The following is a 27,735-nucleotide window of genomic DNA, read 5'->3' as shown; positions in this document are numbered from 1 at the left end:
CGGTAACATTCACGGAGTCGACAAGCACAGTTTTACGACTAACGTTCATTTCCATTGTGACAACTAACTTGAAATTAGCCATTTGAAAACTGCTGAGAAGACAACTGATTCTGTGAGAAAAGAAACAGTCAAAAGCCTTTCGCCGGTTTACTGTCTGATCTATGCCAATTACACAGAGATTTACATGCAGAAGACTCGCTAGTTGGTCCATTCAAACTGAATTTGACCACAGATTTTACATCACTTCGGTGCCTGGCGAGTAAGCCACACTCACTCAGTTGAGGCTGTAGTTCTGGCAGAACGTAGGCCACACAATATAGCATTCGTTCACGTTAGCATCTCCTTGAATTAAGCAGATTCCTCGGGCAAAATTGTAAATCGGTATGAAATCTTGAGCTTAAAATGTAACACTAAAAAGTCGCATTTTATGGGCATCGGAAACATCCCGCCAGGAATTTGGGACCTTGTGAGCACGGAAAACACGAATTTGGAAGTAAATTTAAACACGAATCAAGCGAACAAACAAACATTTTACTGAGTAGATACGTTTCAGCTAAAGCACAGTTGCTTTTTAGAACCAGTAGACAGCTTTTTTATAGGGAAATTGATTCATCATTACTAAAGCACGATTTATTTGTCAATTATAACCCAGTTTTTCCAAGCCTTCTTGCGGATAATGCCAAGGTTTTCATGAGGTATTGTATAAAACGATTTCTTTCACCAGTCTTGTGTGCAAGAGATTTTCGACCATCAGAGGAGGATGTCAATACCCAACCAATAGCATAACTTTATGTTAATCGGATATCGAAAGTTTGGTACCGACCAATTTAGTCCGAGTTCGAAATTCACGCTTATCGGATAACCGAAGAGAGAGGTACACTTGTGACTCTTTGATATCTAGAAGACTTTCCGTGGATAAATGGAACTGAACCAATTACGTTGGCAGCTCCTACTTACGCTGTTCCTAATCAATACATAAAAAATTTTCTTTGCACGATGTGGGTTAAATCACATGTTTGAGCGCGTCACAAAATTTTCAATGGGAATCCTATCCCATGGTTTCAACGAAAATGTGTTCCGCAATAGAATATGTCACGGCATATCGACAAAGGTGAGAATTAACGTCCTCTCGTATTGGTCCGCAGTTGTGATTGAAATTCTTCATACAGCCTTTATAAGGCCATAGACAAAAACAAGTGATGCAAAGGCTGGTGGAGGCCACATTAACCTTGTGTTAAGACGGTGCGTTTAAAACTTACTTAGATGACTAGGTGGTTGGCGGATCAAGCAAATTTGGACAGCCACTAAAACTGATCGCATTCGGTGAAACAAGGTGACAGTAGAGGACTTTGTGACTCATTTTGAATAAATAGGCACTGGGACTGTCTCAGAGTAGATTGATTTTTTTCAAAATGAGCGATAAGGGTGCCTACCCTACTTTGATTTCTCTGGAATTCTGACTTTTGGGACCGCTAACACACTGCACATCCCAGTTTTTGGAAGTGATAACAAATTAGGGTCCAAGTGGGACACAAGGTTGACAGAAAAACGGAAACTGAGCGCATCCGATGGATCTGCAACAGAACAAGACCAGTGGTGCGCTACCGGAGAGCTTTCTGCATCCTTATCCTTGAGTCACCCACCCAGTGTCTGGGATTTCAAGTCACTGAGCTATTAAATGCCATGGTTTCGAAGACTTTCTCAAAAATTGAGGATAGATGAAAGCTGTTTGCGGGGGCTTCAAAGCCCACTCAGTAACGAAATTCAGGAGTCATGATCTTTATAGATAGCGATATCATGCCCGACAATGGTGTTTCACGACCCCACAGCCAAATATTATAATTAAGCCTTAAAGCCAAAGATGGAAAAACAGTGGAGCTGAATTCGAAGAAACCTGGTGCTATCCTAGTACAATCGCATGACTTATTCACAAGGAACGGCGGAGACGGGCACTCCTGATGAGGCACTCAGCATGCTTCTGCAAAATCCGAATGGTCAGGGAACTCCGTAGGTTTGTTATGCGTACCTATACATGTTTGTAATTTCCGCGCAAAGGGATCGCGAGCACCAGCACACGCACTTGGATCCATTGCTTGAAATTCTGTAGACCATTAAACCAGGCAAATGGCAGTGATGAAGCAACCGGGGTGAACAAAGTGGTTGATCGGTGTTGCGGCATGCTCTCTGGAGGAAAATCAACAGCAGAAGACGACTGAATCCAGTTGACTTAGTCGGAAGCCTGCCTAACGAAGCTGAATACACATCTAACTGGCATACAAAAACAATAGAAAATTTAGACAGTGCGTAGCATGGCAATGGTTTTGGTTTGAACCTGAAAATGCTTTCACTATTTTTGCTGTTTTAAGTTCGGTCAGGTCACTGTACACTTACGAGATCAAGATTGATGGACACAATTATTTTGTTACAGGTACTATGTATGTACATTTTTGGTATTTTGGATTTAGCCAATGATCTCCATGTTTCATTTGCCCTCATTGCTGCTGTGCGGCCATTTTGGAATGGCCGTTGTGCAGGCATCCTCGTAACCATCCACATAATCTTTGCACATCAGAAGCTTCGATCCGTGGAACTCCATACCGATCCCTCACCGACCACTTCTTGTTGTAACTACTGCAGGTTTCCATTGGCAAAACTGTGCACCTGTTTGTCTGCATTCCAGATGCAGTTAGATGTGCTGTATATCAGGATGCATCGTCGTCAAAATGAACGCAAAGGCCTCACTGTGGCCCTTCCTTGATTGGATTGTGGATCAGGTCAGATGGCACTTTTTGGGTTTTCACTTTCAAAATGTATTAGTAAAGTGAGTTTTCCGTGCGAGTTTTGAGTAGACAGCTAAAACATACATCTATGTCGCATTTCATGTAGATCTCTAGGGAGCGTTTCCAGTGGGAGACGTGTCAACTGTGTCGGTGAGCAAGAAACTAAACAATGAGCAGGAGCTGGCTTTCTCACATCATCTATTCTAGTAAAACCAGATCGCTGGGGGGTGGGTTAGTGCCATTGCGGATAAGAGTTTGACGAAATCGCTAAATCTCAGTCAAATTTTGATCAACAAAGGTCGGTGGTGGTGGCAGTGACGGATAATCTTTGAAAGTTTAAGATCACGTGTAATGCCCAGAGAGCCATCCGACTTCGCATTTACTTTACAGTATTTTCGAGACAAGATGAACCAAATAAGTGGTGTTAACATTTCAAAATGGAATCATGAGTCAGATCTCCTAAGAAAATTAAACAGTAAGGCATTTTCTCCAACTGGTCAGTATCACACTTGCCTGTCTGTCTTAGGTGCAACCTATCAGTCGACTCTGACAAATCGCGTCAACACATTTGAGATAGCCTTTTTCTAGTCTATACACAATTTTTTTAACTTGTCCCATCGTAGAGTTTAAACGGTCGGGGCTGGCTTACTTTCAGTTGCATCGCAGCAGATGACTCAAATGACGAACACTGTTTGCGAAGGTGAGTTGAGGGTGTCCATAATCCAGCCACCTTCCGTTGTCTTGCGTTCGTTCGCCAAAACCAGAGCACTTGTTCTGATTGGACTTTTGGTTATCGATCGGATGGAGTGGTCACATGACCACCCACGCGGCTACTGGGACAGCTGTAAGCCACCTCAAATAACTTGCAAGCCTACAGCACTCGGCATGAAACAGTTCAAACTAGATGACTGGAAAACCCAAAGGTTCAAGAAAATCTTAGCAGAGTCAAACAAATTACTTTGTGCGAAGCCGTGAGTCCCCGTGACAAGAATTGTGGTGGTTTATTTCGTGCATAGCTTGGTTGTATCCGCTATGGATCTTCCTCCTGAACCACTGATAGACGAAACGTGTTGACTATAAAATGCGCTACAAAGTTTTGGACTCACATACCGATAGCTCGTCTTCATTACACACTAGGCACACGACACACATGAGCGAACAGAGTTCATCAGTTATCGAACCACTAACGTGAGTTACTTTCTCAGCGTAAGTGTGGCCGTTTTAAGTGCCAATGTCATTTACACCAAAATTTATAATCCTAGAATTGCAATAATGGATCATGCAAAATGGGTCATACCAAGGTCACACATTGAGCACCGGACCGTCCTTATCGCTAGCGTATGGCACGTCCTATCTGACCTTTTCAAAAGGCCGTAGGTAGGACTGCGGAAAGTTGTTGAGTTCAAAAGAATGAAAGTATCATCTAATGAGAACTCGGTTGGACCGGTAAGGTCTAATGAAACTGGCATTTCAAAAGAGGTCATCTGCGGTCGGCCGAAGATCGGAATTCGAAAATGGTCCGTTACTAGTAGAACCCCAGGGTAAGTTTGAGAAACGGGAGCCTCCATTTTAGATGACTTGAAGATCTGACACGGCCTGAAGAATGACAGTCACGTTGTCGCAAAACAAACGAGCATTCCGGAACCTTGTAGATCGAGCGGATTTACTTATCTGAGTAAGATAGGATTGTAGGTGGTTAAATTTAAAAAGCCGGAAGCGGGGAAAATTTATCGCATTTTCTAATAAGTGTTAATGCATATTGCTGGATTATCCATTAAATCTTGAAAGTGCGTTAATGGGCAGCCTCCGAAGAAGGGTGTGGTAGTACGATGAAACTGAGAGAAGTTTGCAGGTGACACCGATGCGCCCATGGTAGGCAAGCAGCAGACGCCTGCGCTCATTATCGCACATCATGATCAGGCCAGTTGATAGCTCGCAATATGCCTGAGAACATCACAAACGAGAGATTCAGCTGGGTTCCAGATGAGTCTCTCGAAAAACCAAATTAGTTTGAAAATGAGTGTATATTCGCGAATTTCGTGCAATTTGGTTCCAAGTGGACTGTCAACAAATTTTCAGCAACCTTATGAGTAGTACATTACAAAGATATACATGTCTGTGCATAGTTGCTTGCTGGTGGTGTTCCCATGGGTTTATCTCAGCCTGACAGCCTTGCGTCACAGGCCTCAACTATGTGTTGGCTTCCACTAGTTTGCTCACTGGTGGCCGATACACTCGATTCGAATGTTTGTCATCCATGAAAAAAATGGTCATTGAAAGTTCGAGTAGCGTGCCCTGTGCACTGCAGTCTAACGCAGTTACACTTCGCGTGCTGGGCCACATGTGTATACGATCACGAATACTTTTATTCACCGTCATGCCGTTTAAAGAGGAAAAGACAACTTTCATGTAGAGGAACAGTGAATCCCAGGATTCAGCTGAAATCATCGAAAAATATTTAGATTTGTTCTCACAGCTGAATTATTTGAGAATGAGCACATTTGTCTATTCAGACCTGATGAGTTATAAATGCAGTGCGAGTTGTTGGTGTAGTGGCAAAACATTTGCCTCGGTTGTCAGTTGCCTTTAAATCAATTTCGTACGGTTTCGCACTGCTAGCGTGCTCCGGTACGAGAAAAACTTGAGGCCGATTTCCCCTATTTGGTTGTGGGAAGAAAGCCTATTTCCAACGTAAGCATGAGCCATTCGGTTCGTCGAATAACGGACAAGCTCACTTCGGGAATAACGGCCGCAAATTCCGTTTAGTAGCAAACAATATACACGAGATGTGTGATGTCTAGACCAAAAACTAACTCAGCCAAATAAGAATGAGTTATTTGTCGGAAGCATTTTGGCATCAATCCCTCACAGTTACCTCAAACAAATTAGATTTTCTTCCGAAAACAAGACTCTCAAGATAGGCCAAAATGATCCTTCTCTAATGAAGGTTCTTGCTCGGAAGAAATTTCGTATTCTTCAGGATCTTGGACCTCTTTGAAAGCCAATTGTTCTCTTCACAGGTGATTGAACACCACATCTATAAGGAGAGCTCATGATCATGTGCATAAGAATGACGTTTAACGTTTCCCAGTGTGAGTAAGCTACCCCTAGTATGTGGGTTGTATTCTGACTGTGGTTGTACTGCCACCTGATGTGATTAGCTAGCTACCTAATTTTGACCTGAGGTCCGCTCTACACAGGGAGAAATTCCGCTGTGCTTTCTATTAATGCAACTTCTTGGGTGGTTGTTTTACGCTGACGATCTTCTAGCCACTCACTTGTCTGGACCTTTGTTCATATATACTGTTGCTTTTCAGTCCGAAATTAAGCATTCTGAGTCTACTTTCCTCCATCAAAATAAACTTACCACTTGGACACCCCGAACATGTTGTGATGATACTTTTCTGTAGGGGCTGTTTTTTGCTTTCCCATTCGAGGGAGAACGTCTCATCAGCTATACTCATGCATACTTGAACAGTAAGTGCTTAAAACGACTCTAGGTACTTTGAGCCCGTCTCTCTCATTTCCTGAGCTACCTAAACGGTGTCAAAAGTTGTTTTTGACTGTAGCTTTCAAAATATGTTCTTCGGAGATTTATACACGCATGAAATTGTATTGTGGTACTGGCATATCGCACCAAATGAACCAGGAGGCGGCCTGATTCAACACATTCCTTGTACAGAACTTTATTCATCCTTTTTCTAGCATCTTGAGAAAGTCAAGACCCAAGTTCAGTCGGAATTTTCACATATGTGATTTATGATTTTGTCTCCTGCTTCACAACCGATGATCGTCTCTCGTTTTTGCAACCATACGACTCTATCCTGTCAGGCAAATTGAATCTGTCATCGTCCATCCGTCCTTGAAAGAACAAAGCGTGTCCCATTTGTCTTACCACACACAGGACAAAAAATTTCTTGCAACTCTGCAACAATTCTGATAAAAAGCGGATAGCCATACAGACAGCAACCGACTGATAAAAAATAGTAACCTCACTGAGCAGTAGTCTTCATGCGTGGATCTTCTTACACTGCTAAAAATGAACAGACTTTACGCTGCCTGACACCCCCGTTTCCAACCTCATTTTATCATTTTCATGAGCAAAACATTGATGCTTTCCACCTCAAGCAGAGCGTCGACTATTTAATGCCTGACAGGTTAGTCTATGAATCAACGCAACCCGTTTCTTTTCTTGAGCACTAATATACTATGTTCAGTACACCGGCGTGTACAAAAGGGTCCATCTTATTATAAATTTGACTAAACCTTTGATTAAAAGTTTCTCATTATTATTTTACTAATTTTTGGATCTTATTTTCAGTCATATTATGCTTGAGAACTATTTAGGGGATAGGAAGTGGCTAGGCTCTCGCATGTTCGAACTTCCATCCTGGTCGCATACATTACGGATGGGATCTGAAAGTGCTGGTATACCCCCAGTGCTTTTAGTTGGTGACTATGAACATGCAAAAATGATCTATGTTCGGGTGTACTGTTTTTATTGACACGGAATGCGTGACACTTTATTGTGCGTGGATGACCCGTGAAACTTCAATGCCAGCGTGAAATACGTGGTCCATGAACTGAGACTTTATAGATAAGTGTGACTTTTGAATGTCCATATAGCCAGCCCCTTACTTAACCCTTAGTCGGTACATAAGTGACTCAAGTGACCAAACCGCTTTGCTGTGAACATGAACTGTACATAACTCAATTTAGGTGTTTATTTGTTTTTTTTTAATTGAAATCGCTGTCTGAGTGCTAACTGGAAGCTTTTTGGGGTTTACCTAGGGCTGACAATGTACGTACGCCCACCCAAGGTTGAATCAAGTTAGTAGGCTTAACCTCTGGAGTGCTGCTCTGCAGAGACTATCAGTAAGTAATATCCTACCTATTAGGTCCTCAGTGGTTTTAGTCGTTTCAATGTTTATGTGAATAAAGCGAGTCCTGTAAGAGAGTATGTCGACAAGTCAACAATTTACCTTACAAAGTGACAGAACATCTGTCGTTCAGGCGATCTAAGGCTGACTGGATAGAGTTGATCCACGATTCCTGTCAGCAAACCTGGCAAACTCCGATTAAACAAAAACCAGAATGAACTAGATAATATCGGTATTTGGGTGGAGGAACATTCTGTGAAGCTCGATGAACAAGTCACAAACTAATAAATCCAACCAAACAATCATTGGTACGCAACAACTTTAAATGGAAAACCGAATTCACTAGCAGTCGTGTCAGTCATCCCTAGGCAAATGTTTTGGATGAGTCCTAGTGGTTATTTTTCGTTTTTTCTGAGTAGGCTAATAAGAGACCCCTCCCTTTTCCAAGTTGCATCTTCTTTACACATCAGAAGTTTCCTCAACTAGTGGGATTAATGCATCTAAGGTCTGCATGCTTAGATGGAAATGTGGTAATGGGTGTCTTCCGGTAAAACGTACATGGCTCTATTTGGGAAGGTGTAGCAGTACACTGAAAATAAGGCAGACTGACGGGTGAAGCCAATATCTCGATGATTAAAAAGTAACTGTTGCCCGTGCCATTGTAATACCATGTGATGGCTCTGAACATTCGTCTGCCGATCTTTCCTACTCGTGTCCACGTCAGTGCCAAGGGTAAGCACCACTTTCGTTTCTGCACAAACTGTCTGTAGATCTTCTATTCACATACAATTTGGGTTCAGAGAGAACGCACATTTAACGGAAACTCAGAGGCTGGGCCTATCTGATGAGAAAAGGGCAAAATTGGCCGTGGGCTGTTAGAGGGTTTCCAGTAACTTTATGAGTATTATGTTACGTTTGGTCGGCGTAAAGTTGAATTCAATTGAAGCCTTTATTGGGACCACAGTCCTTGTGGGCCTCATGCGTCAGATTTCTAAGGTTTTAATGAACACTGTTTCGCAATACGGCTCAATACCATGTACGTCTTCTAGCTGAGCCAGCGGGGTTGGCTTTGGATCCGATCGCTTTGCGTCCCATGCACTTCTGTCTCCGGAAGAACTTGTGTGTTCTCGATGCAGGTAGTTCAACAAGTGCACACAAGTTTTCGCAGAATGTACGGGTGTATTGGGTCGTGAAGCTAGATGTTATATTGTCAAACATACATTTACAGGAATGTTACAAAAGTAAACATCCACTTGACTGAGTCGAAATCCCCACGAACTGGAAGTCTGCGATGGCACATATGCACATGTACTTTGCCTTTAAAAGCTTTAGCGAGGGGTACCACCTCAAATTCCACTTTTATCATACGTATAGAATAAGCGGCCACTGCAACATTCTGGTGACGAGTCTTTAGCTGCAGTTATTAGTCTGGTTGATAAATAAAGCATGCTTAATTTCAGTCAGAAGTGTGGCAAATTACTTGCAACTATCAACCCTCAGAGTTCGTTTGCCCAGCCTCACCAGAAAACTGAGCATTCGAATGTTTACTCTTTGATTGTTTGACCACACTTATTCTCCCAGCAAGGTTGGAGTAATGTGCCAACATACAATCGTTAAGCTGCTAACGAGCGGTTGTAAATGGATAATTTTGTTCTGAAGCTGCATTGCCTTGTTTGATCTGCATAGCCCTGTTAAAATTCCGTGCAACAGAAATGGAGGTACTGTTTTCAGCGTGTCAGAATACTGACAGCTCAAATGCGTCATCATCATCATCATCGACAGCATGACATCAGTGTTCAACACCGATGCTTCACTGCCGTACTTTGCACGAGGGCTGGAATACTGTCAGGGCGCCCACACCTAGACAGGAAATGCGTCAGTTGGTTGTTAAACTGTACGCCAAGTTCGATCATTTTTTTGTCACCATTCGAGCAGACATCGCTAGCACATGCACCGACAATGTCTCCGTGCACAGTAACGAAGCATTTCCAAGCCGATTTCCATGCTCGGTGGATACACACACTATCCCAGTGTTGTTGCTGTTGTTATCTGAGGATTAGTACATTTCCCAAACAGCTTTTAAAGACTTCATTCTGTTCATTCAGTGCCAGGAAGAACGGGATTATTATTTCAGTGCACTGATAGCCTGTGGTTTCCTTTACAGCAGACAAACACCGCATCCAAAATATCGAGCCTGGTGGTGTTCAGGTGTTGCAAAATATACACTTACCTGGAAGTATCTAAGACTAGCTGTCGCACAAAGTCCACGCGTCAGCATAGCCCTTTTGTTTGCGGTCGTTTCCGCCACAGAAACAATTTTCAAATCCTGAAGTCTTTGTTGGCCTCATCGGCATCCCATTCTCCAGTCGGAATATTTGCAATACGACCGGTAAAGGACATCGAGATATTGAAAGTGGATGAATATAATAGTCCCAATGTTTCAACCTGCATTCACCGGAGCTGATCTAAGGGACTTGATTAGCTGAGCTTACAAACCTGGTGATACCTATGTGAAGGAAATAAACCCGGGATGCTGGTCACATGCTGGCCAGGATGCCGGCCATTATTTCGCTTACAGAGAACGAAACACGCAAGAAACTTAAACCCAAGCAATGGAAATTTATTTCGACGATAAATCTCAAACACCAAAAAATTAATGCTGGTGAATGTGACCAAGCCTCGATGACAGTAGTAGTAGTTGTTGTAAAAAACGAACCGTGAAATCTCTGTGAACAATGGTGTGAATTCTTCCACCAAACACAAAAATGATTAGAAAGTGGAGGGAGGGTGACAAGTGTTCATACCAGACCGCGGACAGTTAATTCATCTGAAATATGATTGGCAATGACCGTGAAGGGTGTTCGGGCTTGACCGCAACTGTCTATACCGTCTCGCCTTCTCCTTTCCGTAAAGCTTGCACAACACAGATGGCAAACGTCATACAGATGAGTTGAATTAGTGCAAAAATGAAGACGCACACGCCGATTGCAACCATATTTTCCTGGATGAACTCTTCGACTTTCGGAACACAGCCCTGGAAAAGCGGGCAAAAATTAGCCGATAAGTAGAATGAAACACACTTAATTCATCGAATTTAAAGGCGTGTAGCGTGTTTAAAACACATTTGGTGAAATACTTTGCTGAGTAGAATTTAACCAACGAGTACGTACGTGCTCCAAAAATTCCAGAGCAAGGCATTTTTCCTTCCAGTGGGAAATTTATCCCATCGCCCCGTACTTAACATCAATTTTTATAGTCAAAAGTTTGCCAGTAACGGAAAGAGGTCCCAAAGGTTGCATGAGAGGTCGCACCCTCACCGGGACGTTTGTCTTTGACAAAACTGCAGATGTTCTGGACTTTCGAAAGAATGATGCAGAAATCAATGTAAGCACAATCGCTTTTGGAGGTTAATTTAAGATCAGTACAGCCTCTTTCCGTGTGGAATTGCCTTTACAGGATAATTTGTTCTCGGTTGACAATGCCTACCCGTCACATTCGTTGCCGACTAGAAAGGCCTCCATAACGTCCAATATTTCACACTGATCGCCTCTAAGGACCCGTAATTTCTATTGCTTCATGTGAAATTGATTGGATGACAAAACTGCCACATTCTGGCGGAGGACTGCAGAATAAGTGATCGAGAGTTAGGTAGCCCATTTGAACCTTATACTTCAAAATCGCACAGTGAATGAATCAATGAATTCACGCTCACAGAATACTATTAATGTCACTTGCCTCAACATCCGAGAGCCTTTAATTCAAGGACAATTGCCAAAGACATACGAATCAAATTCACGGAAGACAAACCATGACGTGTGCCGAGCTGCTCAGTAGAATACCAAAGGAATACGCATATCTTGGGGTCGTTCATCGCTATTCATGATGTATACTATCAAATTAATTTGCTATGGAAACGTGAGAACACAGCATTCTTCGAAAATTGAAAATCAGTCAAACACCGGCTCCACTTGTTGGAACGAAGATTTCTGATAGATGATAGGTTGCGCATCAAATGTTGGGAGATACTTAACGACTATGTAGACAAAGCTTGCTTCAGCAAAATACGTTTTTCTCAACAAGACAACTCACGCTGTTTCTCTTGCATCACCATTTGTTTAGGTGAAAAGAAACGGAAAAGTAAGGATCGCCTTTGTCTGTGCTGACGTATTTGGAGGAAACGCCACATGAATGTCTTTTACACGACCCAGTTTTAATTAGTAAGCTCATAGGTGCTCTACTCCGGTTTCCTGAAAAAAGTAGTAACTGGTCCAGCCAATATTTAGGAATTTCTTGCACGTTTATGTCACAAAATTGGACACGCGGGCTCTACGTTTTTTCATGCTTGGATCTAAGTACACCGACTAATTCGTCCGTTATATTCGAAGCCGAAACTCATCTTTTTGGTGCAACCTGCCCACCATTGTCCACCAGTCAAGCTCTGATTTTACTCCGGTCCTTGGAAGAAGCAGCAATCGTACTTATCAGTAACTTCCGTGTAGATTGCTGCACAATTTTTAGGCTGAGTTTTAAGTTGTAAATGAGCTTATACATATGGTAAGCACCGGTTGTTTTCGCCTTGCTACCTACCTTGGGTAGCAAAGGAGTTCCACCAGCGCAAAAGGTACTAGTGAGGCGGCCAAACCCAAAGATCATGACTTGAAACAAGAGACATTGCCCCACAGGGTCCTTCCTGGTGTGTAGAAGTTGACTGTCCCACAAAGAAGATTACAATGGCATGTTGCAATACAAGCCAATAGGAGAGAAAGTAGACCAATTTACACCATCATACCGTCTGATTAGTAATATAGCACTACTTCACTTCTCTATCAAGAAGCTACTGCTCGACATCAGTTAAGATGCGAAACTAGAGCCCGGAGAGTTTGAAATCTGGAGGAATAAGAATCATTTATTATCTGAATTATTCCGCTTCAAAAATGGAGATGTACGAACCCCACGTGTTTTCACATGCAGTCTGATTAAGTTGTTAGGCTATTGACTATCTTGAAAGTGTCCAAAACTAACTAATTACTTCGCTAATTGTAGACCTAAGTTGCATTAACGGCCGCTGTTCCATCTACTAAGTTATCGAGGCATGTTTTTCAAGAATGGTGTTTATCTGTTGGCTGTATTTTGCTGTGGACAGGTCTCAACATAATCTTGCACTACAATGGTGATAACTCATCCCATTGATCAATGTTTTTATCAGTAGTGTGGACCCTATTAACGAATGCAACGATGCGTATCATTGGCGACTTGTGCCCCACTGGCGTCTCTTCCAGAGATTTTCCGTATCTCACTTCGAAAAAAGTCGCTTTGGCTCAAAGAACTCACACTTCTGAAGCCCGATGCAGACATTTCGCTGGTAATGTCCGCAACTCTGTTGGAAAACCCAGAGGTCATTTGGGAGTTGAAGAAATCTGCCACAACGATCAAGGATGCCACGGTTGAGCGCATTGCGGAAAAGCTACTCAACTAATGTTCTTCTTGGGGAAAGGCGTTTAGGGCATTAGCTTGTTTGAGAGTTTGAGAATTACTTGGTCATTATCATATGCAACTAAACGAGAGCCGCTCAGTTAAGCCAGCTGACTATAGGGAGGACATGTAGTGCCGCTCCTTTTGGTCCAAAAAGAGTACTTGTCTAACGAAACAACTTCTCCTAGTGAATGATCTAAATAGGAATCCTGTCACCTTGCCAAAAGAATATCACATGGCCAAAGTGAACACCAGTAGCTGTAAGGCCAAATGGGACTGACTGACAGGCTCATGTCGATATTAATAAAGTCTTGGATTCTGAAGGTGTTATAAAATGAAGGGACGTAGAATGTGGCGCACACTTGGAATTGCCGTGTGCACAGATGACTGTGCTATTGCTAAAGGTTGGAGTCAGCCGACATTTCCCCATTTCAGCTCCTGTGGACTGTGATTATGCAGATGGATGACACTATTAAGAGAGGTTTAGTTATCTTCTACTTTCTTGATATGGCGCGCCTTGCATACTGAGATGGCCCATTCGCTTACCATAGGCTCATTTATTGTTGCTTTCGTATTTCTTTCCTGGATATTCAGGTATTCCAGAGAAACAAAAAGAGATGACTGGTGCTCCAGTACCTTACAACAATGATAATTCATTTGCATGAGAACCCTTTGTGAAAAACGAAATCGTGGAACAAGGAGGGGAGCTACAGCTAGCTTGATACACAAATTCAAGTTGTTTATACTTCTGACACGTAGTCAAAAAATCTAGGCAGAAGCCGACAACAAATGGCTGCATTATCGTCTTTAGCCAAGCATATAGGTTGAGCATGGCTGTCCTTAAAGCCAAGGGGAACCAGCAGCGCTCAGACGTTATGTAATATCCTCCATTCGAAAACTTCAAAATCAGACGGAGATGGGTGACACAGAAGTACCATTGGAAGTTTAGTGACTTAGTGCTGATGAGTGTGCGGTTTAAAGAAGTGATAGCAGGGGTATTCCAAGGGAGAGAAGGACGAGTTCATCAAGTAGCGGTCTGGAATTTTGAAGGAATATTAGCAAGCAAGATAAGGAAATTTCGTTCGTTAGAATGTGATGACTAGTTGTCTTGCACTAGTTCCTTTATTGCCACATGGTTCTTTGAGGAGATATATTTGGTGCAAACAAAGACAAACTCTACACTGTGGTTTAAGGGGCAGGTGTAAACCTTGCTATGTGTGGCAGTTATTGCCTTCTGGAAGGGTATGTTGATTCATGGGTTTATCTCTCGCTTCACCTAGTCGTCGCAAACTCCTTCATACAGACCCGTTAAGCCAAATAGCAGCCTTACTCACGTTGGCGCGTTGTTCTTGATTATATTATTTAATTTTGTGGCTGTGTTCTATTTGATCAACTCTACTCGTTTTACATTCCAAATACCTTAAAACTTAAGTCACATTCGACAATCTCCTCACTTTTATTCACTTTTCTATCCTAACATCCCATCATACACTGTTCCACATTTGTTTTCTAAGGCTGATATTGAGTTAGTAATCATGGACATTTTAAACTTTGCGTCAACTCGAGGCGCGTGGCACAAACAGAGTCTATACCCATGTTGACTGGATGAGTAGCCGTACGCTTTGGGTTTCATTGAACTTATAAGCAGAGGTATATCCTGTGTTATGCTTGAGTCTGTTTCTTTTTTAGGAACCCAAGGTCTGTTTAGATTCTATCAAATGTCGCTTTGATCTTCACAAGCTTATTTATTGTGGGGTGATTACTGTAGTAACTGAATAAGGCAGGACATACTTGTGTTTTCCATCCGGGTTTAGACCATCAGAATAGCAATCACGTTAAAAGCCTGTTCGTCGTAGTTAAGGATGACATCAAAGTTGCTAGCTAAATCTGTCTTTCCCGAATTTAGAGGGACATTTCAAAGAGTACTGAGTATCAGCGGAACACTCAGACTTCCAAAAATGATCTCGCCAGAAGGCCATATAATTTCAAAAAAATAGTGTTAATTCCTCGCCAGCCACAGTCCAGTATGAAGAATTTCTCAGAATAAGCGATGTTTCTGAGTAAAAATGCTGTCGATCTCAGGTGGCGTCTTCTTTGTAATTTGTTCCGTGGGGAAAAACATGCCAGATGCTTTCACCAGTGATGCATAAGACTTTAAACGTATTCGCGTCCATTGGTTCGAGGCCCTGGAGGACACGTTTAATTTTAAAACCATTCACATACATCATTATCACAACATACATTCATCATATGTAAACCGAAGTGACCCATCTGAGAATAAGCAGATACTGTACGAAATAGAGTTGACACTTTTGGCTGGCATAAAGTTTAAGCGAGGTTTCAAATCGTATGCGATGAACCATTTCTCACATTCCTATAGTGTGTTTCTACGAATACCAAGGAACAAGAAAACGATGCCCGGTATGAGAAGTACTCCTCGTCAAAAGTAGTTATCTCCGAGAATACCTCCATTTTTGAAAGACGACAGGCCTTGGTTGAAGGATATTATTTGCAACAGAGGTTTAGTGTTTATGTATTTAATGGGAATTACGTTCAGTGGGGTCTGTCAGAGGAATATAAACGCCTGTATATTCTGATTCAGGTATACTCATCAGTCTTCTTTGATAAGAAATCAGCCAAACTAAGTGGGCCCATCAGAGTTGAAATCATGACATAAGCAATCTAATTTTTTATGCGCTTTCATAAACAACAAATACAGAGAGGAGCTTGGTTGCCCATATGTTTGTAAAGGACAGACATGTTCATTTTCGTCTGTCACATCCTATCATGCTGTGACACCTCCACGTCGATACCCAGCTTCACGTTGCACTGGTGATGACGATGGACTACCTTTCCCTCCCGCCAGAAAATATGGAACATTTTGCCTTTGATTTTGGGTGAAAAAAGACCACCTTCATTAACTCTGAATCCGGCGTAGTTGGATTACAGTGTAGAAAGGAGATGGCCAGCTGCCCGATTGGTTCCCATAAGTGATCAGTGAATTAATTGTAGTAGGTAAACTTACCAAATGGCAGTTAAGGCCTGGTGATTCTTGCCTCATCCCAATCCAGAATTTTCTAGTGTGTTTACCCAAGGAGTATTAGTGGCCCATAGATATATTGGATATGGTTGGTGTTGCAATACATTACAGTACGAGGTCAGATGCCATCATAGTGTGTGGTACTGAAAACACTGATTATCCAGGATGCGGTTTGCATTAGCTGTTCTCTACGAATTTAACACTGTAAGACCCCATTACCCTACGATTCACCTTTTGTGAATACTTTATCCGTTTCGTCATAGCAGCTTATATTTTCACTCGCTTCTGGTCTGTGGATGATTCCGTGACTGACCAAATATGGCAACTTCGACGTTACAGATTGCTAAACCTTTGATGTTTGACAAGTAATTCGTTATAAACACCGCTGTGCCGACAAAATTGGCTCAACTATCACAGTGTGGCCACTATTGCATGTCTTCAGTGCGTCTAAAAAACAGATCATTTACTTCAGTCATTGCCGCATTCTTTTGTGGGTTGATATCCATAAAATATTGTGCTAGCGACTATAGAATGGCCTCCTCCTGTCCACACTTCGGTGTTTTTCTGGATGACCCGTTTGAGTGTTTGTAGGTAAATGCACTCTGTAATGCTGCCAACACACTAGAATGGGGGTCCTTCTGTATGCGCCGCCAGTGTCTTTTTTCATACCAAAGCTTCAGATATCAGTACACAAATTTTTGATTTCCCAGCATTGAAGCTCCTGCTATTGAACTTTGCCCGAAGAAAATTGATTTTTTCAAAGTTCTGATAAGGTGCTTTTGCAGGGCGAGGAAGCTATTAAATTTACGTGCTCCAGACTCCCTGGTTACACTTTACTTTGGCTTCGGAGAGTCGGTTTGTAACAGATTTTCCCTCGATTGCGAGTTTTCGTAAAATTCTGTGTGATTTACCAAATCATCCTTCATTACTACTTACCAAGTGTGTATGCTTGCTTTTCGCGTTTTTTAAACGTACATGGATAGCCATCCGAAACACATAGTTTGGAATGGTGCACGGCATTATGTTATTCATAGTCATGGAGCCCAAGCTTTACACAGCTGTCCGTCAGTGCAGCCTTAGACACATTGTCAGCCAGTCAGTTTGCCGGCTATAGCCCAGTTTCCTAGAGCATATTGGCTGAAACTGTTGCAGCATTCGGTCACCGTAAAGTGAAAGAGTACGGGCGATGTTATCAAGAAATGGAAATAATAGCGTAGCAAGTTAATTCACGTTGAGTAATTCTTATTGTCTGATGGAGTGCAACATTAAGCAGCTGTGCACTGAAAGCAATATCTTGGATGCAAGAGAGCCACTCACTGTGTGGTTAGCCCATGGCCGCCGTTGTCACCAGTCAATAGTGAGGTGAATTCCGGAGTCCATATCTACGGGGGAGAAGTCATCCACTCGATTAGTGCTTTCCTGCTTTGTCGCCAAGTCATGGACTGTCCGTTCTCTGTAGTTTCTTCTCAGCATACAGCTGAATAGGGGAACTCCGTAGGGTATACGGAATTTGGACGGGCCTATGAAGTTGTGTGGCCTATGCAACGTCCATATCTCACTCTTTGCTTGAGAGTACCGTCGTCCTGAGACTGTCCGGCGTATCTTAGCATTGTTAAACTGATGTCCTCATTAGTCCAGACCAACGCTTCGGGGGATACGACTGGTCAATTTCCAAGAGACTTTATACATGTGACTTTGAAGCCACAGTTTTGATTACACCGTCGGACAAACTTAAACCACGGTGGTGTCAAAATGTAATAGGATGGAAAAAGCTGCTCTCGTATTCCATCATCGAGGGGTGACTCCCGTCTCACTGGTTCATCGGTGCCGACACAACAACCCAGGTACGCAAATTATAATTGGGACTCCGTCTTGTCAGAAACGCCACCCTATCCTAAAAAGCCAATTAGCATTAAACGGCAATTTCATTCATACTGGGGACCATTAGTGGTGTGCACCCCACGAAACTCAAAGAGTTTATAACTTGCAATATTCCGGCTGGTGATTCAGCACTTAGTTGTGAGGTCCCAAACCGCTGAATATGTGTTATTGGCGCTCCTCATAAATTTATCCCCCGAGACGATTGGCTGGTCTGCAGGCAGGAGCTCTGAGTTTGATCACATCCAGTTTGATAGCAACGTCCTGTACCTTGCGGTTATGAGGCGAACAACAAGCCGTGGATTAAATCTGTTTGGGTCGTTTCAAATATGGCACACACTTGTATTATCTGGACCAACAACTTTGATTAATAGGCGCCGCCATTGTTTTGGAAGATCAAAAGAGTGAAAAAACGTCAGGTCAAGTAGACCCAACTCTGGACGTTTGAAGAATGATCATGTTTGCGGGTCCGTCACAAAATTAAGTTCACAAAAATTAAGTCACAAAATCAAGTTCAGTTGCTACTTCGCCAATGTGAAATCCAGACCTAACTTGGCGAAGTTATCCCCAACTCCGGTAATCTACCAACCTACCATCTTGAACGCTAAGGTTACCAAACTATTGCAATGACATGGCTTTCTTCGGCATTGTGAACATCGGAACGAGGTGGAAACAGTAAGATTGGCGGCTCATGATGATATCGACTGAACAGCACAGTAAACTATAAACGATAAGAACAGCTTACATCCTTGTAAACGACACCTTCTGGGCTGCGGCAAGATTCTGGTTCAGACCCCGGGTTCGCCCACGTTCCAGTCGCTCCACAGCATTTCAGCTAACGGTCGCGTGCGCAAAGATTACAACGAAAACGATAACCTCACCTCACTCTGGATCACGTTAATCAACTTTTGAACATCTTTGTTGGCACTATACTCTGTATACAGCACATCCAGATTGTGATTTACCAATCCGGGGATCTATAATAAGAGAATTAAGTTATACAGTTATATGTACAGCTCTCTACCCACCTTATCGCGGAGAACAAGGCCAATGATTCCACATACGACTTGTGCAACTGCCGTCACTCCAAGCAGTATAGCATACTATGATCATGTAAACTTGGAGGAAAACTAACTCACGGTAATGAGCATACAGACATTTTTCAGGCATGCTCCACAGAACCCCAAAAATCCTATTAAAAATGTGAGACATCCGAGACAAATGATGAAAATAACGATAATTTGGATGCTGGTTTCGTTAGATTCTCCGAAAGTCTTCAAAGAAACTTCGGCCAAACTCCCGACAACTATGAGGCCAACACCACATGCCTAAAATGCCAATTTGGACCAATTTGAACGAGGTAACTCACGATGACAAAAGTATTAAGGATGACAAGTATAATTTGAAGACAACGATATCCACAACTTAGCGAGACCATTACTACTGCTGTCGGAGGAGCGACTCAGAACAATGCGGTTTTTATTTTTAAATCGCCGCCGTTTGAGGTACTGGTATACCGATTGACCAAAACAACAAGACAAGGACTCCTAGACTTCTTATTTAACGGGTAAGCCTTGCTTTCGGAGTATGTCGTCAGGATTTCATACAGAAAGCTCTTAGCGGCACTGTGAAGTTTATGGCATTGCGGGTTGATAACTGGGTGCGATCGCCGAAGAAACGGTGTCATTCTGTCCCATGGATTTCACGGACTGATACACAGCACCGGGGCTCACACCCTAGCGCCCTGAGCCATGTCAGTTAATTTTTCAGTGGCTTCCGTTCACTCGAAAAGTACAAGCGAAGAATTTTCGTAGCACCACTCTTCTAATTCTCAGCGCGGAGTAGTAAGATTGCCAGCGCGAGTACTCCCAAAAAACATCTAAATGTGATTTGGACTGGGATTTAGGTGCTCCGTGAACGGTCGTCGGGGAAAACTATTTCACTAACCAACTACGTGAAATGAAAAATTGTTTCTGTTATGAAGTTGTGCGCTCAAAACTTGAAAAGCTGTTTACTACTTTCCGACGGAGAATCGGTGAAATAATTTTGGCCAAAGCCTGCCCAACAGGTACCCCTGGAGATGGTGGAACTCCAGAAAGAATATGTCCAGTGTGGCGTTTTGTACCTTTAGTTTGCTTCCACTATAACACTGCGCACTTCATCAATTGCATAATCGCTTTTTGTTTGAATACGAAAAACTACAAATACGCGCACATGTACAAATTCACAGAATACAAGCGTGGTCACGTGCTTCGACTCTCTCATCTGATTCCGCTCAGGCTTGCAGCGGTCATTCGCGAGCCTCATGTGCTAACTCTGAGATCAAAACGTTTCAGACCATTTTCGAAATCTATTATATGTGAGAGCCGTTCAGAAGAAGACCCCTGGAACACCATAATTGGATTATTGTTTCTGGGCCAACGACGAACTATTTTAAAGAGAACAATTGTTAGTAAGTCTGTTCCATCTGCCCTCTTTATTATGGTATACCCAACCTAGCATTATTATTTTGGTTTCTTTGCCACACACTCCTGGTAAACTAACTTATTGAGTAGTAAGGCCACTACACCAGCACCCCGAAATGCTTTTCATATTCAACAGATTTGAGGCCAGCAACTATGTGCGTGGCAGATCGGTGGACACGTTCAAGTCCTTCTGGCGTCTTTGGTAGACAACTTGGTTGGCGTAGTCAAAAAGTGGTCTTACGAAGGCCTCATATAGTATCTGTGGGTCCATTCAAGTAACACGCGAGAAGGTCCCCTGAATCACCCGTAGAATATCGAACACGTTTTGCACCGATTTTTTAGGTGAAGTGAGAGGGGAATTTTGAGGAGAGCCAAATATTTAAATCCTTTCGTTATCAGCCTTCCCAGGGTCCTGTGGTCCATTCTCACCACGCACGATAAAGGTGCTCACTAATTCTCCTCCGAATGATATAGGGACGCATGATTCGACAATCAGAAGAAGGCACCAGTATCGTAACCACTGCTTTGCAGCATCTACATACATTTGGGGGAGGCTGGTGCGGATCATCCGAACGCATACATTTGAAATCGCATTCGGTAGGTCGTGGACGTAGGTCAGAAACAGGAGTGTACACAAAACGGAGAATTGAGAGACTCCGATGGAGACAGGCTTCGAGGAGGAGTAGGTTGTGCCCGTATATACGTAATTCCTTACTCACAAGGTTGCTGAATGTTCTTTGACAGACTTCGACCGGTTTCGCCTTTCATGCGGCTCATCAAACAGTCGCAGTCGCCGAGCTTCCATCAACCGTATGTTCTACTTGAACGAAGTCAGCGAAATTCACTCATTTGCAAACAAATTTGGTTTTTCTAATCACCAAACTGGAACCCAGCTGAATCTTTAGTTGATGGTATTATCAAGCAGCTGAATGCGCTACACTAGGTCGACTCATTTTTGAGCCCCATTTCACTAAGACTTCCATATAGGTGGAGTGCTGCTGTTTTTTCACGAATTTTCCGGGGCCTTCACTTTTCGATGCCACGCGTCCAGCATCCGGAAGGCATTAATTTGATTGGGTTGATATCCTGATGGGATGGTCACAAACCGGTAGTTATGAAACCATCTTCCTCCAACCGTCATTCCACCATCACTGATGCTTCCCCCACTGGAATAGGAGCGATCCTTGAACGGTGTGGTAGACCAGTGATCTGCATTTCCCGTCGACTTTCAAAGGCCGGATGTAGGTATTCTCAGCCCCAACGAGAAGCACTTGCTGTATACTGGGCTGTGAAACGGCTCCATTAATATCTTTTTGGATCAAACTTCACCATTGCTACTGAGCACGGGGCTTTAAAGTTCTTGTGTCGTCCAACAAAATCTCAAGCGAAATCATTTGCCACTATGGCGCAACGGTGGATTGTTGCGCTGGGTTAGTACACCTACACAATTGTTCATCGTAGTGCAAAAATGACTTCTCACGCGGATTTCTTGTCGAGAATTTCATCATGCGACTCTGATTCAAGCAATTCACTTTGTTTATTGGTTCAACCATTACCAATCAAGCGGGATGCGCTTGTTGCTGATACAAAAGATACTTCGTTCCAATTTCTTCTGCACTGCAACATGGCTAGACGCAGCAAGAACGACGCCAATTTCCCGCTTTTTACTGTCGCTGTGAAATTTTGTCCGTTACTCCGGATGATTTGTTGTGTTTTGAGGATAGAGTTATCATCCTCTCGATTCAACGAGCGGCCGTTGTTGCAGACCTGCACTCTGATCATGAACGGTTGTCATGCTGGTGACCAGAACTGGATGCCGATATTGAGTACACTGCTAAGGTGTTAAGTATGTACATATGATTCATAACAAGTCTTCGCAGTGGTATCCGTGGCCAGTTACTTGTAAAGCATTTCAACGAGTTCATGCTGATACTGTGGTCTTTTTCTCGGTAAATGCTTTGCTTTAGTTATTATTGACGCATATTCACGTTGGTTTGAAGTTCACCTATATACGCCTCCAAGTGCCGAAATCACTCAGCAATCATTGAAAAAAGCGTTCAGTCGTGAAAGCGTACCAATTTTTGGTCACTGACAATGGCACACACTTCACTGCAAAATGCCTCCAAGAATGGTTAAATGATCTTGAATGTCAACATCTATTTACCGCTCCACGACATCCCCGGCCGAGTAGAACACTTCACTGCAAAATGCCTCCAGGAATGGTTAAATGATCTTGAATGTCAACATCTATTTACCGCTCCACGACATCCCCGGCCGAGTAGACTTGCTGAAAATTTTGTCCGAACACAGAAATCTGCCATTATTTCATTCTCTTCTACTAATTTTGTGGAATTGGACCGTTGAAATGATAATTACCAATGAACTACAAGAATGCCGTTCATTCCGTTACTGGGAAGAGTCCCACGCTTCCATTTGAATCTTGTTCGTTGCGTACACGTCTTGACCGTGCCAAAGCGGCTGATGTTACATTTTTCAAGGTTAACGATTCACGACCTGCTACAGGAATGGTACTTTTGTCAAATGGCGAACGGACTGTCACAACTCTCGATTAGGTTGACCTCTCTTTTCGTCGAAGACACATCGATCAGGTCAGGTTCAGTACCATAGGTTAGTCCTACTCCCACTCCTACTGTTTCAAATACTGAGTATTTTGTAGATGAACCTATGGTATCCGAACAAAACACATCTGAGGAACGCACAACCTTAGAAGAATATGAAGTTTCCACTCCGAGAAGATCCGAAAGACTGCGACCAAGACCACCATTGGATGCGATTAACATGATTGATACTCTATTCACTGCTCGATTCGTTATTCTCTTGTTTTAATATTCCATATGCTGTACATGCATGCCAATTCGAATACATACCTGCTGCTTGTTACGCTGTGCTATATTCTTGATTTCTAATTCGTCTGGCTATACCAACGTGCGTGCGGAACTTAATTCTCACGTTGTCTCCTGACGAATTTGTGGGTGTCTGTAACTCTGAGCTTCATGTATTTTCAGACGCGTCAGAAACGGTTATGGCGTTGCTGCATACGCACGTTTTGTGTCGAACAATGGTCGGGTGACACATCGTTTGATATTCGGAAAATCCAGAGTTGCTCCGGTCAAGGCAGTTACCGCTCCGAGGTTGGAAATTGCTGCCGCCGCATTAGCCCCCAGGGCTACAAGCCACTCGTTGAGTGCTTACCTAACTTTCCCGTGTCCGCTCTCTAAACGGGCTCACAAATAGTGCTTTATTGCATGGATAATTAGTCTGCGAGATTTTGTACCCTTGTGGCCAATCGGTTAGCCATGCAGAACAAACAGAAGCACGTTAAGTCATCACAAAACCTTACCAACCTAGCATTCAGGGGCGTTAAATGAGTGAACAGCTTGAGTTGCTGAATTTATGGACCAGAGTTTATCAACAAACTGAAGATTCCTGTGTCACCTTCAAGCCCTGATTGGATAATCGATAACGTAGGGCTGAAAACGACTCGGGCAACTGATAGCCTTATTTCTACTCAAAGTGTTACCGAGCGTTTTGTTGTCCGACGGTCTAGTTGGTTTAGGCTGTTAAAATCATTTGCGTGGTTGAGGCGCTTCATAGGCTACTTTATGAAGAAATTTGGAAGGTCTGTCGTCATGCCGATTGCTGGTCATCTACAAGCGAAAGAAGTGACGAAGCCCAAATCGTCGTTATCCGTCAGGTCCAAGCAGAGGCATACGGTAATGAGTTAAGTCGTTTAAAAACGGGCGCTCAATCGAAGCCGACTAGTGTCTCAGCGCTAGGTAAGCTCTGTTCCATCCATCTCGACGGTGCTACTTGCGTCGGTCGACAGCTCAAGTATTTCAGTTATTCGGTATCCATGACGCACCCTCCTATCTTACTTAATAAACACCCAGTTATTGATCTACTCATTCGACATTATCCTGAACCGGAACGTCGTTCCGGCGCTTCCCATATACTTGGCGTTATTGGGCAAAATGTTTGGATAGTTCACTGATGGTCATGCGGTAAAGCACGTCCTCCATAAGTGTATTAACTGCAGGTCAAGGAACATGTGTCAGCAGATGATGGCTCCTTTAGCATCGGTGCGATCTGAAAAGGGGGGAAATGTTTCCAAGCTGTGGGTGTTGATTACTTTGGACCATTTTTGGTAAAGCCTGGTCGCAGCATGGAAAAGAGATACGGCTGCACCCAAGCGGTTCATTTTGAAGTGGCGCACTCATTGACTGCTGATTTCTTCATTATGACGCTAACGAGGTTTGTCGGTCGAAGAGGGAGACCTTTGGATATTTACAGCAATAACGCATCCAACTTCTTTGGCGCCGTTAAGGAACTCAGGGAGCACGTACCGCTCTGGGATCAAGCGAAAATTAACAACCAACTATTGGCTCGAGGTATTCAGTGTAACATTACCCCCACCCACTTGCTAGCCATCGAGGCTCACCCGACGTTGGAAATGGGTGAACTATTTGTCGGATGTTTTCCGGAACAGATGGATGAAAGAATACATTCCAGCTCTTCAGCTTTGCCATAAGTGGTTAAGCCGGAGTAGATACCGTAGAGGGTGATGCCGTTGTGGTAGTGTCCGAACATCTTTCTAAAGATAGGTGGCCACTGGGTATTGTCGCAAAGTGTAAATGGATGTAGACGGCCTTGTCGGAACGGTTTCATTTTGTACTAGCTTTACTGTCATCAAGCGCGATGTTAGGAGCCTATGTTTGCTGGAAGGGGAGAACTAACGATGGGTACGGGTTTTCGGGTGCTTTCCGTATATCCCGGTAGACGGGCATTAGAACAACTGGTTTTTAGCTCAGCGTGATATTGTGGGTAGGCGCGTGTACCGTTGAAACCGGCCTTTGTGGTAATAGTGGACTCGGAGCATTCAGGTTGGTAGCTAACGTTGCATGCTTGCAAGCTGGAACTCTCCTGATAACTTACCTGTTCGCTTACTAACAGTCGGATGAATTCTGCCCAGCAGTGTTGCAACTTCGTATGTCTTTAAAATTACCTACCAACTTGAATGACTGCCCTCCCGGCTAACAATTCAAATAGACCACCATTTTTGGACCGGTATAATTGAACCCTATTTCAGTTTGACAAGACATATACATTTTCCGTTTTCCTCACCGCGTAAATCGTTTTTATCGCTTCTATTATTGTTTTTCTGTACCAAAGTTTGGTCAACTATAAATTTGATTTAATGCATGAGCTTGCGACCCGGTTTTGAACACGCGTTGAGTGTTGATCCATATCGGCTTTGCTTGCCTTTTGGAGCACCTCATCATTTGTCGAAAATCGTTGAGGTTTGTACTTTTATATTCCGCGTCACCATTTTCATTTTTACAGTGCAGCTCACTTGTTCGGAGTTTCGCCGGTGTGGTTGGCAACCTTGATGCTCGTTGCTCAAGAAATGAAACGGTCGTTGCCATGTACATCAATGGATGTGAACTATCCGGCAAATGCTATTGGCCGGACTTGGGGAACCTGATTTGTTTAGCATTTTGAAATGGAGAGCTTCGTTTTCAATAAACAGGACCTGAATTCTTCCAAGCTGATGGCGAGCAACGCGTCAGAAAACTCGGCAGGCGTGCAGAGATCATCACCGTCTGCAACTTTACGTTTTTGATACCACTGTAATATATATTGTATATTGTATAATTTATTTCACGCCGACTAATCAGGAAAGCTATCCCCGGGAGCCGGTAACACATGATTTGGTATCTAGTTGGCCGGTGAATATAGGAGTTACAGGAGTTATATTCCGTCATATTTTGCGTCTACTAGGACAATGTGGGCTTCAGCAAATTCTACGAATTGATGCCGAACTACCTGCAAATTTCACCATTTGCGAGCAATCTACGTTATACCACAGGTTGCGATACCTAATTACAATTATACACTTTTTCAATCCGATGTAACTGATGACTTCAAAGAGTCCCACACTTACACAGTTCACCCACACAGAGAATTTCCTAGGGAAAATATTGCACAAAGATATTCTCAAACATGAATTGGTAAGTTTAAAAAATTTGATTTTGATAACTGGATTTCATTCAGCAAATACCGGTCGGTCGGGAACCGGTGAAAGTACTGACAAATTCAAAATCAAAAAGAATGCAGGCATTTCATCTTTGATCATGAACCAGGAAAGCTGTAACAATTCTTCACATCGGTAGATAAAACGAACGCAAAGGTAGCGCTAAATTTGTGGCGAGAAAGCGTAAGTGCAAAGGCATCGACGAGGCCGCTCTAAGCATCTTTCGGTTGACCAACTGAAATTGATTTTATGGGACTTGGTGTATACCCAACCTCGAATGGTATTTGCAAGGCCCAGACAAAAACTGAAACACGTGTTTTGTGCTGTGTGACTCCCCTCGTTTTGCCCCGAAGAGCAAATGAACGCTCCTTTATTGGCCTGTATATTTACATAGTTTTAGCGTGCTTTCACCAAACTGATTGTCGTTAAATTCTCGCGGACTTTCAAGAGAGCGAATATGAATTATCACAAGTGAAGTCCTTGAAGATTAAGGGTAACGGAAAAAATGTTTGTTAAATATAACTGCGTAGGATTTGCACGAACACAGGCCAAAACTTTTCTTTCCGAGATTAACGAATGTGACAGCGATTTATAAGTTTGAAGAATAAAATATTTTTAGTGTGTTATTCAAAAAAGGGTTGTAATTCGAAGAAGATATCTCAAATGATTATTCGCGAAATGCCCAGTGGTATTAGAGTAAGACACTAACTCTTCTCGTTGTTTTCCCACTGTGAATCAAAAGCATTCTGGAACTTATGGGTTTCGTTTCTCTTCTTCCTGTGAAGGTTTGATGTTAGCCGGCTAGCCAAGACAAAAGCATGAGACCTGCGTCTTAAAAAGTTGTTTGTTACCTCAGGTAATCAGTCATGTGTTGCGTGATTTACGCCTTTTCTCAAAAACCAGTTTGCACCCCGTAGCTCTTTTCACGAGTTTGCAATTTTTCTTGAAATAAGCTTGGCCTCTAGTTACTCACACTAAAATTCCACTACTTTTTGTCTTTTCTCGCAAATTTTGCCATCACATACTTACTTGCGAACCCCTGCATTCGCAAATCCACGGAACAGCAGGTAGTCGCAAAGCTTACTCGACTTTTCATTTGCCCATATTTATTCATGAAGTTTATATTGAATCTCACCTGATAGTGTTTGTCGACAATTTATTTTACACA

At 42.9% G+C, this 27,735-nt stretch overlaps 2 protein-coding genes across 2 annotated transcripts; one reads left to right on the top strand and one right to left on the bottom strand.

The window, feature by feature from the left end:
• Positions 1-10,264: 10,264 nt before the first annotated feature.
• Positions 10,265-19,488, bottom strand: T265_10204 (hypothetical protein; the record flags this gene model as incomplete). The annotated part of the gene is made up of 6 exons (XM_009176506.1): positions 10,265-10,694; positions 18,796-18,885; positions 18,932-19,027; positions 19,079-19,153; positions 19,190-19,378; positions 19,420-19,488. 6 exons carry the CDS (start codon positions 19,486-19,488, stop codon positions 10,542-10,544), a joined length of 672 nt encoding a protein of 223 aa, XP_009174770.1.
• On the top strand, positions 12,888-13,136 carry T265_10203 (hypothetical protein; the record flags this gene model as incomplete). Its single annotated transcript, XM_009176507.1, has 1 exon — positions 12,888-13,136. One exon carries the CDS (start codon positions 12,888-12,890, stop codon positions 13,134-13,136), a length of 249 nt encoding a protein of 82 aa, XP_009174771.1.
• Positions 19,489-27,735: the final 8,247 nt, after the last annotated feature.

Source organism: Opisthorchis viverrini (assembly GCF_000715545.1).
Source record: "Opisthorchis viverrini unplaced genomic scaffold opera_v5_345, whole genome shotgun sequence".
NCBI classification, from domain to species: Eukaryota; Metazoa; Platyhelminthes; class Trematoda; order Opisthorchiida; family Opisthorchiidae; genus Opisthorchis; species Opisthorchis viverrini.
This window is presented reverse-complemented; position numbering and strand designations above follow the sequence as displayed.